This window comes from Ursus maritimus, unplaced genomic scaffold, assembly GCF_017311325.1.
Source record: "Ursus maritimus isolate PB19 unplaced genomic scaffold, ASM1731132v1 scaffold_13, whole genome shotgun sequence".
In the NCBI taxonomy this organism is placed as follows: Eukaryota; Metazoa; Chordata; class Mammalia; order Carnivora; family Ursidae; genus Ursus; species Ursus maritimus.
In genome coordinates, this window is record NW_024423675.1 from 3,305,626 (window position 1) to 3,323,127 (window position 17,502).

Genomic DNA, 17,502 nt, shown 5'->3' on the forward strand with positions numbered 1-17,502 from the left:
GTAATAAGTTCATAGACAGTTACAAGTTATTAAAATGGACAAACAGGAGGAAGCGGTTAGAGATCAAGATGAGGATCCCCAGATCAGGTAGCAGAGAGGAAGTCATCTCTGTTTCACTTCCCCACCGATCAGTGGTGTAGGCCCCACCTCTGGAGGCTAGACCCTACCGGCATCTCTAGTTCCTGCAAGTCTATAAGCCAATTCGGGTATTCTACCCCCTAAAAAGCTCTTCTGTTCCTCCTACCCGACTGGACTTGGTATCCTGTCTTCAAAGCTCCCAATGCCCTGGGCTAAATTGTTTATCTATTATGCAGGAAAGTGTCTGAGGGCAAGGAACAGTGCTTATTTATCATTATGGAGCCAGAGTCCAGCACCACGTCTAGCACGCGGTTGACATTCAATGGAATTTATAGAATAAAGGACTAAATAAATGACAGGGCCTTCTCAGAGTTTACTTTCCCTTTCATTAAAGAGCTTCTCCCAGACTCCGCCCCCACCTTCTCTAAGGTCCCACCCCTTCCGCAGTGAAGCCCCGCCCCATCACCGTCCCCGCCAGCTTAGGCTCCGCCCCTTTCTCTTAAAGTCTGCACAAGCCTACGCGAGTTTGGCGCCAACCGTGTTTTTTTTTTTCGCCCTCCCAAAGGCGGGAACTAGTTATGTGCGCCGGGACGTGCTTTACGTCTGGTCTGATTGGCCGTGGATGCTCAGTCCCGCCTCCGCGTCCTGACTGCGCTCTGGCATTGGTGGAGATGCCAGGGAGACCTCGGTGTCCAGAAAGGATCCCCGGCTCTCTTGGGCTAGGCAGGGCGGGTAAGTTGATTTGGGGGTCCGGTCTGCTCGGGGCTGTTGGGGAAGAGACTGAATGGTGTGGTAGTGCCCCGAGCGGAAGCCGGTGGCTTCCGGGGAGCCAAGGAGTCCGGGGGAGCCGCGGCGTCGGGGGAGGGGGGGCGCGCCTGATGTCCGGGGCCCGCAGGTAGCTGCGTTCCCGCCGCCCTCGGGTGCAGTTTCTGGGCTCGCATTCGCGTCCCTCTGTGGTCCTTCGAGAGTATCCAGGGTTGCTTGGGGCGAGCGCACGTAGGAACTGCCCTTTCGACTGCTCCTCCCGCCCCTCCCCCCAAACCAATCTTGTCTTGGGATGTACTCCTTAAAGCTTTCAGATGATATTCTGGAGGAATATGGCTTTCCTAAGTGTCAGGCCATCATTGATGTTGGTTGTTTACGAGACTGTAATACCCGGAGAAGTTATCTGGATCTCCACAACGCCTAGAACAGCGCCTGACACATAGTTGGCCCCAACTCAGATGTTAATGTAGGATTCGCAGAAGCTCATAATTTGTGCTTACGGATCAAGTTGGCGTTGACTCTGATTCTTCCCTAGTCATTCCCAGATTCTTCCCTGGTCTTTTCCATTCTCCACACCTACAGCTCCAAACCTTTCCCCTTCCTCAGTGCCCCTCCCCCATCTCGCTCAGTGCTTCTTTGATTGGAGTGGGGCAGAGAACAGGGCAAGAATCCCATCCCCAACCCCCACCCCAATTATCTTCTAGCGTTTCTTCCCATTTCACAAGAGGTGGCCCCCTTTCAAAGAAAAAATATATATACTTTCATGTCTAATGAATATTCTTGATTTTGTCATTTGGCTTTAATGAAGGAGCTGGAATCTAATCCCAGATATGATTCCAGCTGTTTGACCTTGGGGCAAGTTTCTTAATCATTTGTTATTTGTTTCCTCATCTATAAAACGGGAAAAAGAATAGTATATACTTTATGGGACTTTGGAAGATTTAAAATAATGTATATGGAACAGTTAAGATCCAGGCATATAGTGTTCAGTATATGTAGTGTTTATTATTATTTAACCTTTACATTTTCTTCAGAGATCTTGCTGTATTACATTTAGTGTTTCCCATGAGCCTTAAATACACTCTCCTGCCCTGCCTTTTTCCTGTTTTTCTCTACAAATGCTCATTTCAGTCTTTCATTTTTTTTTTAAGGAAAATTTCCTTTAGACTATTTTTTATCACAAAAGGCTAAGTAATCCTCTCATATGCTTCGTCTTCACATCTGAATCCATTGGAATTGTTCCTAAAATGATTATGAGTGACCTTGCAGCAATTTTCTTTCATGGTCATGGTTCTCAGCATGTAAAGTTTTGCCTCTCCACTTCGCATAGGTGCAACACTCCTCTGTCAGTAGTACCTCGAATTATGTATTGAGATCCTCATTTGGGGGAAAGTGAGAGCACATGTGAATAAGCCCCTCTTTCCAAGAGATTCTGATACATAATCCTTCCTCTTTTTCCCCTCCTCCCTTTCCCAGGAGAATAACTGGCCTTTGTGATTTCAAGAGCGTATCTGACCTCTACCCATAATGTTTTGTCTTTTGTGCTACATACTTCAGTTTCCAGTTATCTATTAGACATCTTCACCTGCATGTCCTACAGATAATTCATCATGTTTTCTTTGGTTCTCTATTTCAGTTAAAAGCATGATTACCTTTTATCAAAGCTAGGAACTTCAGAGTTGTTGTCAATAAATTGGGAATACCAGTAATTCAAGAAATACTTTTTTTTTAAATTACCTACTGACTTGCAAGGCCCTCTGCTGAGAGGTGGGGTTACACTGGTGAACAGATAGAGCCAGTCCTGGTCTTCATTGGAGCTTACAGTCCAGTGGGTGAGATGGACATTTCTTTAGGAATTCCCACAAAAATGTAATCATAAACTGAAAAGAGGCCATATAGAGAAAGGACACAGTGGTATAAGAATATAATAGAGAGGGCCTGACCTGCAGAGGCCCTGTGGTGGGAGGGAACAAATGCATATTCAAGAGCTGAAAGAACGTCGGTATGATCAGGAGTAAAGACTGCTGGGAAATGGGGAAGAAGGATGAAGACTAACTGGAATTGTGGTCAGAGGCCAGGTCACTCTGGACTTTATAAGCAAAATTGTGACAAAATTTGTTTTTTAATCTAAAATAAGCAGGAAGCACTGATGGGTTTTAAGCAGAGGGGGGAACATGATCAGATCCGCATTTTTTTAAAAAGGTTTTATTTATTTGACAGAGCGAGAGACACACACACACAAGCAGGTGGAGCAGCAGGCCAAGGGAGAAGGAGAAGCAGGCTTTCCGCTGAGCAGGGAGCCCGATGCAGGGATCGATCCTGGAATCATGCCTGGAGCTGAAGGCAGACACTTAACCGACTGAGCCAAGCAGGTGCCCCCAGATTTGCATTTTGAAAAGACAACTCAGGCTGTGATTTTGAAGTGGTCAAGAGTGGAGATTTGAATACACTTTCCATGAAATCTTTTTGATTCTCCCCAGAAATCTCAGATCTGCTTATTTATTTCCACTGCTAATAACTTAGTCACCCCTCATTGGCTCCTGTACTGTTTTAATAGTCTTCTCTGTTTTTTGCTACTAATATTTTCTGTACGCTTCTTGCTAGAGTTAAATTCCTGAAATGCAGATTTGATCGTGATACTGTCTTGCTTTAAAAATGTCCGTGGTTTCTCCCATTTCGTACTGAAGTCCAGGTATCTTAATTGCATAATATATCACCTGACTTTTCTAAAACCTCATTTCTCAAATTCTAATCTGTGGGTATTCACACCCAGACTTGTTTGTGAGCTCATAGATGTAGTGGGGAGATGGTATCAGGAATTGCGTTTGCAAACAGGAACCCATTTTGACTGAACCTTGGGATTTTGGAAACCTCAGGATAGTGAATGATGGGGCTAGAAAGTAGGCATCAGTGTGTATTAAGGTAGGGTGTTTGGACTTTATTCAGTAGACATTGGGAAGTAATGGAAAGTTTTTGAGCAGGAAGTGATAGGAGCAGGATTGCTTCAGAAAAGCTAACTCAACAGTTGTGTGTAGCATGTGTTTGGAGAGAGAAGATAATTAGGTAACTGTAGTAAAGCCTGAAATAAAATTCAGATGGCAAGAATGAGGATTGGGAGAAACATAGCAGACTACTATCAGTAGGCTATTAAGGAATGCTAGTGCTACTCGAAGTAAAGATGTCAGGAGGTGACAGATGTTGATGGAAAGATGATCTCTTGGTTTTGGACTTGGTGAGTTTGGACTTACAGGAATGTATTTATTAACTTTAGTATATTATTGCTGACTGTTGGTTTGTGTTTTAGTACAAACAGTTCCTAATTTTCAAGCACTCTGAGGTGGCGGCAGAGGAGTCTATAAATCTGATCTGGTACCCCTACTTTTTGTGGCAGTACTTACTATTTATTCCTTATCCCCTTGTATTTGCTCTTCAAGTGTTTAACTCAGCGAAATAAATTTTGCTTTGCAGTTGTAGTAAATAAGATATTGGTGTCCAGGACTTTGTTGCCTTAGGACAGCATTCAAATACATTTTTATAAGGACTCAGTAGCATTTAGAGCTAGTTAAGTGTTATTGAAATTGAAATAACTACAGCTCTGTGAAGTCCTTTCTGTGAGCTTTTTGTGGTAAACGAGATAAGATAATAAATTTGCGTTAAGACACTAAATTTGTGTTAAGTTGTTAAGAGCACCAATAAGAAACTAATATACTCAGGGCATCTAGGTGGCTCAGTCAGTTAAAGTGTCTGCCTTCGGCTCAGGTCATGATCCCAGGGTCCTGGGATTGAGCCCCGCGTCAGGCTCCCTGTTCTGTGGGGTCCTGCTTCTCCCTCTCCCTCTGCCTGTTGCTCTCCCTGCTTGTGCTCTCTCTCTCTCTGTCAAATAAATAAATACAAATCTTAAAAAAAAAAAAAAGGAAACTAATATACTCAGTCATACTTGCATATTTTATGTACTCAATAGGCACATGTACTTAGTTATCATATTGGACAGCTCAGATATACAGAACAATTTTATAATTATAGAAAGTTCTATTGGCCATTGCTGTTCTAAAAAAAGTAGTTTTCTAGTGCCTGGCTCAGTCAGTGGAGCATGAGACTCTTGGTCTTGGGGGTTGCAAGTTCGAGCCCCACGATGGGTGTAGAGATTACTTTAAAATCTTTAAAAAAAAAAAAAAAAGTAAGGTAATTCTCAAAGTGTGGTCCTTGGACTAGCAGTGGAGAGCCAGATTTTCAAGTCTCACTCCAGACCTGCAGAATCAGTAATTTGGGGGGATGGGACCCATCAGCCTTGTGTTCTAACTCCTTTAGGTATTTCTGATGTATGCTAAAGTCTAAGAACAACTTTAGAAAGCAAATGATTGTGATGGAGGTAGCTAAATGTAATGGTGTCATCAGTGTATGTCAGTACAATAAAGGAATGAGGATTAACTGTGTCTCTAGAAAAGAGGGTTCTCTTTTATGGTAGCTGGGTTTGGGAAGAGGATGAACAGTCCAGGTAAAGAGACAGAATGAGCAAGATACTGTGGAGGTGAAGTACATGGCATCATTCAGGAACTGCAAGTACAGACATTTCTGCTTCAATATATGCATTTTTGAAAAACGTTTAGTTCTATAACTCATTAAAACAGGGTTTATGGGAAAAACGGGTAGAATACGCAAAACCTATCTACCCATGTTACTAGGGCACCAACAAGAACAATAACAACTTTAATTAAAATGTTGGCATAGTTAACACATGTGAAATTCCTAATAAGTATCTCAGTAAATATTGATTTTTTTCTTAAGAAAAAAGAAAGATAGATAGAAGGAGGAAAAGGAAGAATTGAAGCTGTCGATTTGTGGAGACAAGAACAGGGACGTAAATATCATACTTTATAGATGTAGAGGCAGTTGCAAGTTTTGTGTGAAATATTGTGATGGCAGACTGGTTGGCTTTGGCTCGCTGCCTGGTGTTTGGGTCCCTCACTCCCCCCCCTCCGGCCCACCAAAGATTGAGGAAAACCATGCTTGCACCCTTGCAAGACAAAGCCTGTTACTGTACTGAGACCAGAGGAGGAAAGGTACTGATGGGCATCTAGGGTAATGGCATCAACGTAGGATTAGATTCCTTCAAGGCTTGTTGCATTTAGCTGCTATTAATTAATGGTGCAAATCTTTAACGATCTGGGAAGAACCCTGTCAGAACCAATATAATTTCTGCATTACACTAACATCATTTCTCTACTTCTCAGTAATGTGTGTGCTACCTTGCATTATAGAAACATGTGGTGGTAGTGCGGAATTTCTCATGTGGCTAAATGGGGTAGGTGAGGGGAGCAGTGTGAGATAGAAAAGTTGTGATATTTCTGGAAAGGCCTTGTGTTCTGTGCTAGGAAAGCTTAGTTCAGTAATGTTTTGGGTAGCTCTTAAAGGTTTTTGACCTGGGAGTGAAACACAGGTTAGACATCAACAGGATTTGGGCTTTAGTGTAGAAAGTGGTAGAAGGAGAGGCCCCTGGATGGCTCAGTCAGTTTAGTGTCTGACTGTTGATTGCGGCTCAGGTCATGATCTCAGGGTTGTGAGATCAAGTCCTGTGTCTGGCTCCTTGCTGAGATTGGAGTCTGCTTAAGATTTTCTCTCTTTCTCTCCCTCTGCCCCTTCCCCCCGCACCCTCTCTCTCAAAAATAAATAAATAAATCTTGAAAAAAAAAAAGTTGTAGAAGGAAAAAGGTATTGACAGTATGGAAACTAGTCAGAAGACTTTTTTTTTTTAATGTTAAATTTTGTTTTAAAGATGTTATTTAGGGGCGCCTGGGTGGCTCAGTCGTTAAGCCTCTGCCTTCGGCTCAGGGCGTGATCCCGGCGTTCTGGGATCGAGCCCCACATCAGGCTCCTCCACTGGGAGCCTGCTTCTTCCTCTCCCACTCCCCCTGCTTGTGTTCCCTCTCCCGCTGGCTGTCTCTCTCTGTCAAATAAATAAATAAATAAATAACATCTTTAAAAAAAAAATAAAGATGTTATTTATTTATTTGAGAGAGAGAGAGAGAGAGAATCCGAGTGGGTGGAGGGACAGAGGAAGAGAGCTAGAGAAGCAGATTCCCTGCTGAGCAGGAAGCGACACTGGGCTCGATCCCAGAACCCTGGGATCATGACCTGAGCTGAAGGCAGATGCTTAACTGACTGAGCCACCCAGGCATCCCAGCTAGGATACTTTGTAATAATTTAAGTGAGAAATAATTATATCAAAAACTGGAATAACTGAGTGGAAAGGAGACATTATATTTGAGAGATCTAAAAGTAAAATCACTAAGAATTTGTGATTTTAAGTGTGGATATAAGAAAAGTAAGTGTCGATATAAGAAAAGAGTGAACGATAATGGAAGTTTGTAGCTTGAGAATGAGTTGAGGCAGGAGACGATTGTTTATATATATTCCCATAACCGGGCATCTACAGTATTTGCTTTCTTCCATTATTATGTCTCATATTCTTTTCATTCTCACTGTCTCCATCTTGGGTTATCTTATTATGTGGACTCTCATAGTAGCCTCCTTCCCAGTTTCTTTTTCTATACTTTTGTCTTTCTAGTTCATTCCACACATTAATCTTTCCATTTCATTTCTTTATACTAATGTTTCTAACTTAAAAACCTTCAGTACTCTGATCTTCTGAATGTTCAAGACCAGATTCCTTGGACATTTAGTATCTTCTGTTTGACTCTAGTTATGATAGTCTTATCTTCAGTCCTCTTCTGTCTGAGGTCCATCCGTATATGTGTTCCCTCCAAAGTTAATGGTGTTCTCATTTGGAATCTCCATATCGCCACAGATACCTCCCTCTCCTCCATTGATATGCAGGTCCTTCTTCTACAAAGTAAGTCATCAGCAATGTGTATGATTTTATTCTCTACACATCTTTGCCAACATTTGGGAGTGGATAGTGGCTACAGAGGGGCATGAGGAGTACTTCTAGGGTGCTGATAATGATCTCTTTCTGAATCTGGGTGGTAGTTAGATAGATGTGCTTAGGAATCATAGGACTGTATACTTATGATTTGTGCTTTGTTCTATATTTGTTATACTTCATTAAAAGCTTACTCCCTTTCTGTCAAAACAAAAAATGTCCTGACTCTCCTAGGCCCTTTACACTTCAGTTTGAATTTGTGGTCAACTTCTTAAGTTTGACTGGAATTGCATTGAGTTTATAGATAAAGTTGGGGAAAATTTCCAACTTTGATGTTGAGTTTTCCTATATATGAATTATGTTTATTAATTATTAAAAAATTTTAAAAATATTTATTTATGAGAGGGAGAGCGAGCACAAGAGCTCACGAGCAGGAGCAGGAGGTGCAAGAGGGAGAGCAAGAGAGAATCCCAAGTAGACTTCACCTTGAGCACAGAGCCTGATATGGGGCTTGATCCCATGATCCTGAGATCATGACCCGAGTTGAAACCGAGTTGGACACTGAACTGACTGAGCCACCCAGGTGCCCCTAAAGAGTTTATTTTTAAGTAATCTCTACACCCGACGTGGGGATTGATAGTTTCATCAATCACATGCAGAGTCACATGCTCCACTGACTAAGCCAGCCAGGCGCTTCTGTTTTGTCATTTATTTAGATGAGAGGCAAATTGCCTGCTTTTGTAAATAAAATTTTATTGGAACACAGCCAGACCTATTTGTTTATATGTTGTCTTTGGTTACTTTTGAGCTCCAGTGGCAGGGGTAAGTGTTTGTGACAGACCAGATGGCCTGCAAGCATAAAATATTTACTTTTTGGCCTTGTAAGAAGAAAAGGTTTTCATACCCCTGATTTAGATCTTTTATTATTTTCTCCATAAAAGTCTTTCACATTCTGTATTAGATTACTTTCTGTGTACCTCATGCTTTTGTTATTAAAAATATCAGTTATGTTTTATTTATTTTTTTAAAGATTTTATTTATATGACAGAAAGAGTGAGCGAGAGAGCACAAGCAGGGGGAGTGGGAGAAGTAGGCTCCCTACTGAGTAAGGAGCCTGACAAGGGGCTTGATCCCAGAACCCTGGGATCATAACCTGAGCTGAAGTTAGACGCTTAACTGACTGAGTCACCTGGGTGCCCCTTTATTAGTTATGTTTTAAAACTGTTTTGCTGGCATACAGGAAAGCTGTTGGTTTTTGTGTGTTAATCTTATATTCAGTGTAAACTCTTACCAATTCTAATAATTTGTAGGTTTTTTTTACACTGGTGCTCATAGTGTGAATAATGTCATCTTTGCTCCTTTCCAGTTCTCATTTCCTGCCTTACTCTTTCAAATAGAAGTAAGCTTGACTTTAAAGGAGATGCTTCTATAGTTTCATCAATCATGTATGATGTTTAGTATGAGGGGTTTTTTTGGTAGTAGAAATATATCCTTTAACAGTTTAAAAAAGGTCCTTTCTTAAACTTGCATAAACTCCGTGTTTGCTGAGAGTTAGTGGTGAATTTATCATATGCTTTTCTTTTTTCTTTTTTTAAAGATTTTACTTATTTATTTGACAGAGATAGAGACAGCCCCCGAGAGAGGGAACACAAGCAAGTGGAGTGGGAGAGGAAAAAGCAGGCTCATATCGGGAGAACCTGATGTGGGGCTCCGTCCTATAACGCCGGGATCACGCCCTGAGCCGGAGGCAGACGCTTAACCGCTGTGCCACCCAGGCGCCACTATCATACACTTTTCTTGAGCAGATGTTAAGATGATCGTATTTTGTCTCTAAATGATGAAATATACAAATTATAATTTTTTTTACTAATAGACTGTGTGGTAGAATAGTTTTGGGTTTATGGCAAAATACAGACAGGGGTGCCTGGTGGGCTCAGTTGGTAGAGCATGCCATTCCTTATCTCAGGGTTGTGAGTTAAAGTCCCGGGTTAGGCATAGAGTTTACTTAAAAAAAAATTCAGAGGTATGGAGAAATCCTATTTATCATGCTGCATCTCCCACCCCCAGTTTTCTCTATTGTTAATGTCTTACATTATATTGTGTTAGTATGATACATTTCTTATGACACTGATACATTATTTTTTTTTAAGTTTTAATTTTTTTAAGATTTTATTTTTAAATAATCTCTACACCTAACTTGGGGCTCGAACCTACAACCCCAAGATCAAGAGTCACATGCTTTACCAGCTGAGCCAGATAGGCACCCCTACACTGATACATTATTAACTAAGTCCATAGTTTATTCAAATTTTCTTCATTTTTACCTAACGTTTATCCTTTTTCTGTTCCAGGTTACCATATTATGTTTAGTTGTCACATCTTCTTAGGCTGCTCTTGACTGTGACACTTTCCCACATTCTTTGTTTTTAATGTCTCTGGCAGTTTTGAGAACTGTTCAGGTGTATTGTAGATACTCTGCTATGAGAATTTTTCTGATGTTTGTTTCGTGATTAGTCTGAGGTTATGAGTTTTGGTGAAGTTCACAGGTAAAGTGCCATTTTCATCACATCATGTTGAGAGTACATACTATCAGCATGATTTATGACTGTTGATATTGACTTGATCATCTGAAGTGTTTCTGGTCTTTCCTCACTGTAAAGCCCTCTCTACCCCCAATTCCATACTCTGCTCTTTGGAAGGAAGTCACTAAGCACAGCCCACACATTTGATAGTGGGAAATTATGCCCTGTGTGCTCTACAAATAAATAACATAATTTATTTGGAATTCTGCATGGGAGATTTGTCTCTTCTCCATTTACTAATTTACTGGTATCACTATGGACTCATATATATTTATTTTATACTTTGGGTTATAATCTAATACTACTTTAATTTGTTGCTCAAATTGTTCCAGCTTTGTCTCTTGGCCCTTGGGAACTATCAGTTGGTTCCAGTGCCCTTTTGACATACCTTCATCAAATTTTTTTTTTAAGCTTGAGGAAGATTTTAAAAAATTTTATTAATTTTTTATTTTTATTCATTCATATGTTTATTTTTTAAAAAGATTTTATGTATTCATTTGAGAGAGAGAGAGAGTGAGCACGAGTTGGGGGCAGAGGCAGAGGAAGAGGGAGAAGCAGACTCCCCACTGAGCAGGGAGCCCTACTTGGGGCCTAATCCCGGGACTGAAAGATCATTACCTGAGCTGAAGGCAGATGCTTAACTGACTGAGCCACCCACGTGTCCCTAATTAATTAATTTTTTAAAGGGTTATTTATTTATTTTCTCTACACCCAGTGTGGGTCTCAAACTCATGACCCGGAGATCAAGAGTTCCATGCTCTGCTGACTGAGCCGGGCACCCCTTGTTTTGTTTTTTGTTTAATGGCTTGCTGGATGCATTTGGCTAATTTTTTTTAAGGCTATTTTTATGCTCATAAGGAAGATCGGCCTATAGTTTTCCTGTCTTGTAATTTTCCAACTTTGTCCTATTTTTGCCCAGTTTTGATGTCTACACTGTTTTAACTTTATGAAATTATTCGTCTCTTAGCCTTTTTTTCCCTTTCTGCTGTCTGGAATATATTGTTTTATCTGTTCTTTGAAGGTATTGTAGAGTTCACCTGTAAAACTGTCTGGGCTTGATATTTTCTTTATGAATAGATTAAGTACTGTATCAGATTATCTAATCATCCTAAATATGTCCATGTTTTCTATTTCTTTTTGAGTCAGTTCTAGCCAGTTTCATTTTTCTAAAAAACTGTCCATTCCATTGAGCTTTCTTTCAGTAGTATTTTTTTTCTTCAAGTTTTCATTTAAATTCCAGTTAGTTAACAGATAGTATAACATTAGTTTCAGATGTAGAGTCTAGTGACTCATCACTTATATACAGCACCCAGTGCTCATCACAGTAAGTGCCCTCCTTAATTCCCATCACCCATTCAACCCATCTTCCTTGCCCACTTCTCCAGCAACCCCCAGTTTGTTCTCCATAGTTAAGAGCCTATCTGGCTCTGCCTCTCTCCTTTTTTCCCCCCCATGTTCATCTGATTTGTTTCTTAAATTCCATATGAATGAAATCATGTGGTATTTGTCTTTCTCTGATTTATTTTGCTTAGAGCTTTCTCTCAATAATGTAATCTCTGCTATATGTGCAGCTGTCACTGCTTTCTTATTCCTAATGTTTGTGCCTACTTTTTCTTGATTAGTTTGGCCTGGCATATGCCAATTTAATTTGCCTTTTCAAAGAGCCAGTGTTTATTTTTATTCATCTTTATGTGCTTGTGGCTTTTTATTAATTTCTGTTCTTTATGTATTTCTTTGGGTTTACTTTGTTCTTTTTCTGACCTTTTTTTAACACTATACAATACACATTTATTGGACCTTTTTCTAACTTCTTGAGTTGGGTGATGAGCTCATTAATACTTTGTTTCTTTTCCTCTAAAAGTATTATTTTGATTATATTCCACAAACTTTGCTTTATGGTGTTTTCATTGTGATTCAGTTGTATGTTCCCCCTTTTCTATTAATATTTGTTCTTTGACCCATGGTTGCAAATTTTCAAAGGAGCTGGGAAATTTAAGAGTGCATTGTTAAGTTCGAATTTTATTGTGTTTTTTTTTTAAAGTGGGCTCCATGCCCAACGTGGGACTTGAATTCATGACCCTGAAATCAAGAATTGCGCTTTGTACAGACTGAGGCACACAGGCACCCTTGGTTTTGATAAGATCACTTCTGTGATACTTGTTGAAAATTATTCTGTTATGACATACAGTCAGTTTTTATAGATGTACTTGAACATAGCATAAGTTCTCTGAATTGTTGCATGCAGAGATAACAAAATCAGGTCAGACCTGTCGATTTTGTATTCAGACCTATATTAATTAACTGCTTGATCAGCAGAGAAAAGTGTGTTAAAATCTCTATTATGACTTATCTGTATCAGATAGGGTCCAATCAGGAGACAAAAACTACACAGTAATTTGAAAAGAGAATACTTAGAATAAAGAACTATTATTATTAATATATATGTATATATGTATATATATGTGTGTGTATATATATATGTACATTTTTTTTTTTTTAAAGTAGGCTGGATGCCCAGTTTGGGGCTTGACCTCACGTCCCTGAGACCAAGAGTCATATGTTCTACCGACTGAACCAGCCCGGTGCCCCTAGAATAAAAAATTATTAACAGATGGTTGGAGTAACTGGGAATTGGTTAATAAGAGTTAAAGATAACTCTGAAGAACATATGAATAGAAGATAGAGGGAGTGGCCACTATCTCTAGGGTTGAGATAGAACATCCAAGGAAGGGCTGTCTTCCCCCCCTCATTTGAAGGCGCATGGCTGGGGCTGAGTGAATGGTAGAGAAGTTGCTAAGTTCCCTGCTGGTGACATTGCTTTGAATCTGGTAGAAGAGATGCATAGGGAAGCTCCTGGATGCTGCAGGCTGTAAAGTTGGAGAAGCTGCCCTCTCTATGAGCCTGACAGTAGCAAGCTGGGTCCTGCAGGAGTCCTCCGTAATAGAAACCTCACTTACAGGAGGCAAGCATGTAGAGAAATTGTGCCCTGTAGGAGCCTGGTGCTAGAGAGACCATCTGCTGCAGGAACTAGATGCTAGAGAAGGATGTTCTGCTGGAGCCTGGCTAGCCAGGCACATTGAAACAAGGAAGAAAAACCTTCCTTTCCAGTGTCTCTCCAGCACTCTATTGATAAGGTTTAAAGCTGAGCCATTTACGAAGGAGAAATACTTACAAGGCTTTTCTTCATTATCACAGAAGGGTGGATTTGAAATTGAGAGGCATGATAATTGCCACAGTTCCTTTAACTTTCTATGTGTACGTAGTGAGAACTCACATATATAATTTGACTACTTCAAATTACTGTATATATCATTCTCAGAAGTAATTTTGAAGAACTCGTAATGTAACATATGATATGACTAAGACATGAATAGTCACTTTGTATTAAATTTATAAGTAATAAAAAACATACCTTCGGTGGTCAGGGACCTAGAGATTAAAGTGTGGACAATGTTTCCATAAGCAACTGTAGAAAAATTTAAGGCCAGTGAGGGACAAAAGATCGAGGCTTTTTCAGTTCTCGTCTATTGATTTCCTACTTTCAATAGGCCAAGTAGTCTTTTTTTTTGTTTGTTTCTAAGTAATACCTGCCAGTGGTAAAAACGAAAACTGTGAAATGATATGCAATGAAAACTTTATAAATCATTATCTCCATTCTGGGGTGCCTGGGTGGCTCAGTCGTTAAGCGTCTGCCTTCGGCTCAGGGCCTGATCGCAGGGTCCTGGGATTGAGCCCCGCGTGGGGCTCCCTGCTCTGCTGGGAGCCTGCTTCTTCCTCTACCACTCCCCCTGCTTGTGTTCCCTCTCTCACTGGCTGTCTCTCTGTCAAATAAATAAATAAAATCTTTAAAAAAAAATCATTATCTCCATTCTGTGAAAAACCCATTTACTGATGTTCCCTCCTCCATATGGCAGTTTACAGCTGGTAGTAGGTTACTACCATTAGGAAGCCTGTGAGTTTCTGTTCCATCAGTAGAGTTTTGCTTTACCCAGAGTCATTTGTATTATTTGCCAGATGTGATTGTGCCATTTGTGCCTTTTGTAATTACTGTGCAGGCTGTATTACAGCAGTTAATCAAATCAGCTAATTGGAAAAAATGTTGAAATGGGGAATGTGAGTAATGAATAAGAAAAGATGTATACTTTAATTTTATTTAAAGGAATAACATAAATTGTATCTCTTGTGGTAGAACCATGACCTTTTCTTTGAGAATGAATCCAGTGATTAGAGTTCTGACTTTTTTTTTTATTTAAAAAATTTTTTTTCCTTTTAAGTAAGCTCTGTGCCCAACATGAGGCTTGAACTCACCACCCTGAGATCGAGAGTCACATGCTTTACCTATTGAGCCAGGTGCCCTTGACTTCTTTCTTGCCTAAACCACACCCATAAGACATTGCTTATGATTTCCATCACTTTTAAAAAAAATAAAATGAAGTAAGAACTGTATGTATCTTGCTACTCACCTGTGAGTCTTTTCAGAGCATTCAGCTTAGATTGCAGTGGAAAAGAATTTCCTTTGGCAGTGTAATCTTTCATAATATTATTACTTAGAAAAATAAGGAAACTGGCATAATTGAATTTGGTAGTAAATGTAACCTGGCTGTTGATAAGAGTATATCTTAGTTGGTGGGAGTGGAAATGTACTGGCGCAGGTATCTACCCTTAACGACCCTCAGTAGCCACAGTTCATTGACTATAGGCACCATTCATCAAATTTTATTGGCAGAATGGAGAATGTCAGATAAGTCAGGTTTTTTTTTTTTTTAACTGTTTTGGATTCTTCTGTTGCTTCCATTCTTGCTACTACCAAAGCACTGCACTGAAAATTCCTTTACATACATTTTGTAACCATGTGCTTATGTATCTGTAGAACATGTTACTAGATGTGACTTGTTGGGTCAAAGATTATTTGCATTTAAAAATTTGATAGTTATTGCCAGATTGCCTCCATAGAGCTTGGAGCAGTATACACTTGGGTGATGTATGAGAACACCTCTTTTCTCACATCTTTACCGGGACTGGTATAGTATCAGATTCTTTGTTTACCTGTCTTACTCTCTTCCTGGTGAAAACATGTAAGTGTGGAGTTCCCAAGACCAACCCGAGGTTGGATGGTATGCTAAGAGGACTCACAGAACTCACCATATAGTTGTATTTATTTAGTATGATAGTTGGCCTGTTTTTGTGTAAAAGTTAATTTGTATTTTGGTCTATTTTATAAAATTAACATCATTTACTTTGTGACATGGTTTAACTATAATCAAGTTTAAGGTTTTAGAAAATGTTAGGCACTTTTTTTAAAGTGATGATAGAGAGTGAATTTATTCATGTGTCCAAATTTGGAAGTTGCTTTTTAACTTAAAGCTAGGTTTACTCTCTGAATTGTGAGGTTGATTTTAACAGTGGAAAATCTTTATATTTAATGCTTTAGATGGCGACTGTCAAAAGGAAATAGGATCATGGCAGCAGATGATGACAATGGTGATGGAACAAGTTTATTTGATGTCTTTTCTGGTAAGAGCCCATTTTAACTGTTTCTAAATTTATTTAATTATAAAATAATTTATTCTTATTGATACCACTCATCAACTTTTTCTTCTCACACATAAATGAATTAATACAATAAAGTGCCTGGCAAATAGGAAATGCTTAGTAAATGTGAACTTTCTTATTGTTGTATGCTTTCAAGTCTCTTAAATTTAATGAAATTAACAACGTTGCCAATATAAGTGATAATGATATTTGTTGTCACAGCCAAAGAAATACAAAATAGATATTTGTTACTCGTAAGTTGCATGTATCATTTGTATACTTCAGTGTGTATTTCATAAGAAAAAGTTAGGTTTTTTAATATAACAACGGCATAACTATCAATTTCATTAAACTCAACACTGATATAATACTTTTATTTAATATGCTGTTTTTATTCCTATTCTATCAGTTAGTCCCCAGATTTTCTTTATTATTGTGATTGGAATTTAATCTGTCATTTTAGTGCTTTATTTTAGTTTTTCTCATCAGTTTTTTCTTTCTGATTTTCTTGCCTTCTTTCAAATGTTGAATATATTTTAGAATTCCATTCTAATTTATATATTAGCTTTATGGACTACACCTCTTTGCATTATTGTTTAGTGGTTGCTCAAAGGATTGCAGTATACTTCTTTAATATTTTGTAGTCTACTTTCCTAGTATTGTACCTTTTCACCCAAGATGTAGAATTTTGTATGTATAGTTGTATTTAACCTCCGTTCATCCTTTTATGTTAAAGATGTCATAAACCTCATGATACAAAGCTGTGATTTTTACTTTAACGCATTCTGTGTATCTTTAGAAAAATTAAGAGGAATTAAAAGAAATTACGAAAAATTAGTCTTTTATATTTACTCAATTATTTATCATTTCTAGTCCTTCTAGTATCCTCTAGTTTCCTTCTAGAAAATTTTCCTCCCCATTCTCTCTTTTCTTCTGGGACTCCAGATATATAGTATGTGAGAACGTTTGGCATTATCCTATAGGTTACTAAGACTTTTAATGTTGTTTATCTGTTTGATTTTGTTTTAAATCTTTTTCTCTCTGTTCTTCAGATTGAGGTAATTTTTACTGATCTGTCTTCAAGTTCACTGGCTCTGCTGTCAAGCACATTCAGTGAATTTTTTAAAATTAGAAATTGCAGTTTTCAGTTTTAGGATTTTCATTCTTTGTTTTTGTTTTTTTTTTTTTTTAGTTTTTTATTTTTGTTTTTATTTTTCTCTTTCAGTAGTAATTTTGGATTGCATTCTGGACACTGTGAATTATATTATGTTCTAGAGACATTGGATTATGCTATATTGCTCTGAAAAATGTTGTTTTTACTTTTAGCGAGTATTTAACTTGGCTAAACTTCTGTCTTACTGTGGTGGATAGCAGCTAAAAACTCTGTTCAGATATCTTAACTTTAGCTGGATGCTTTGGAGTTCTAACCTTTACTTATGTAGTTTGAGGGTCACTTGGAGATTTGGGCACAATTTGGGGAATACTCTGGCTCTCTGGATTTTCTTTCTTATTTCTTAGTTTCTAGTTGCTATTATCACTCCCAAATTCTTTCTTTTGTTCTTTAAGATATTAGGACTAGAGGTTTCCATTTGACTTTCACTGCCCATTGTTGGCTCCAATTAGGGCCAATGCTTCTACCAAAAAAATTGTCGTAAAAGAAGGATA

General features: G+C 38.8%; 1 protein-coding gene across 1 annotated transcript in view; it reads left to right on the forward strand.

Annotated features, from left to right (window-relative positions):
- Positions 1-731: 731 nt before the first annotated feature.
- Positions 732-17,502, forward strand: part of CASP8AP2 (caspase 8 associated protein 2) — a 37,878-nt gene continuing 21,107 nt past the window's right edge. Inside the window, exons 1-2 of the mRNA XM_008687674.2 lie at positions 732-810; positions 15,737-15,819. Coding sequence (XP_008685896.2) covers positions 15,765-15,819 — 55 coding nt within the window. The 5' untranslated portion in view covers positions 732-810; positions 15,737-15,764. The remainder of the gene's footprint in view (positions 811-15,736; positions 15,820-17,502) is intronic.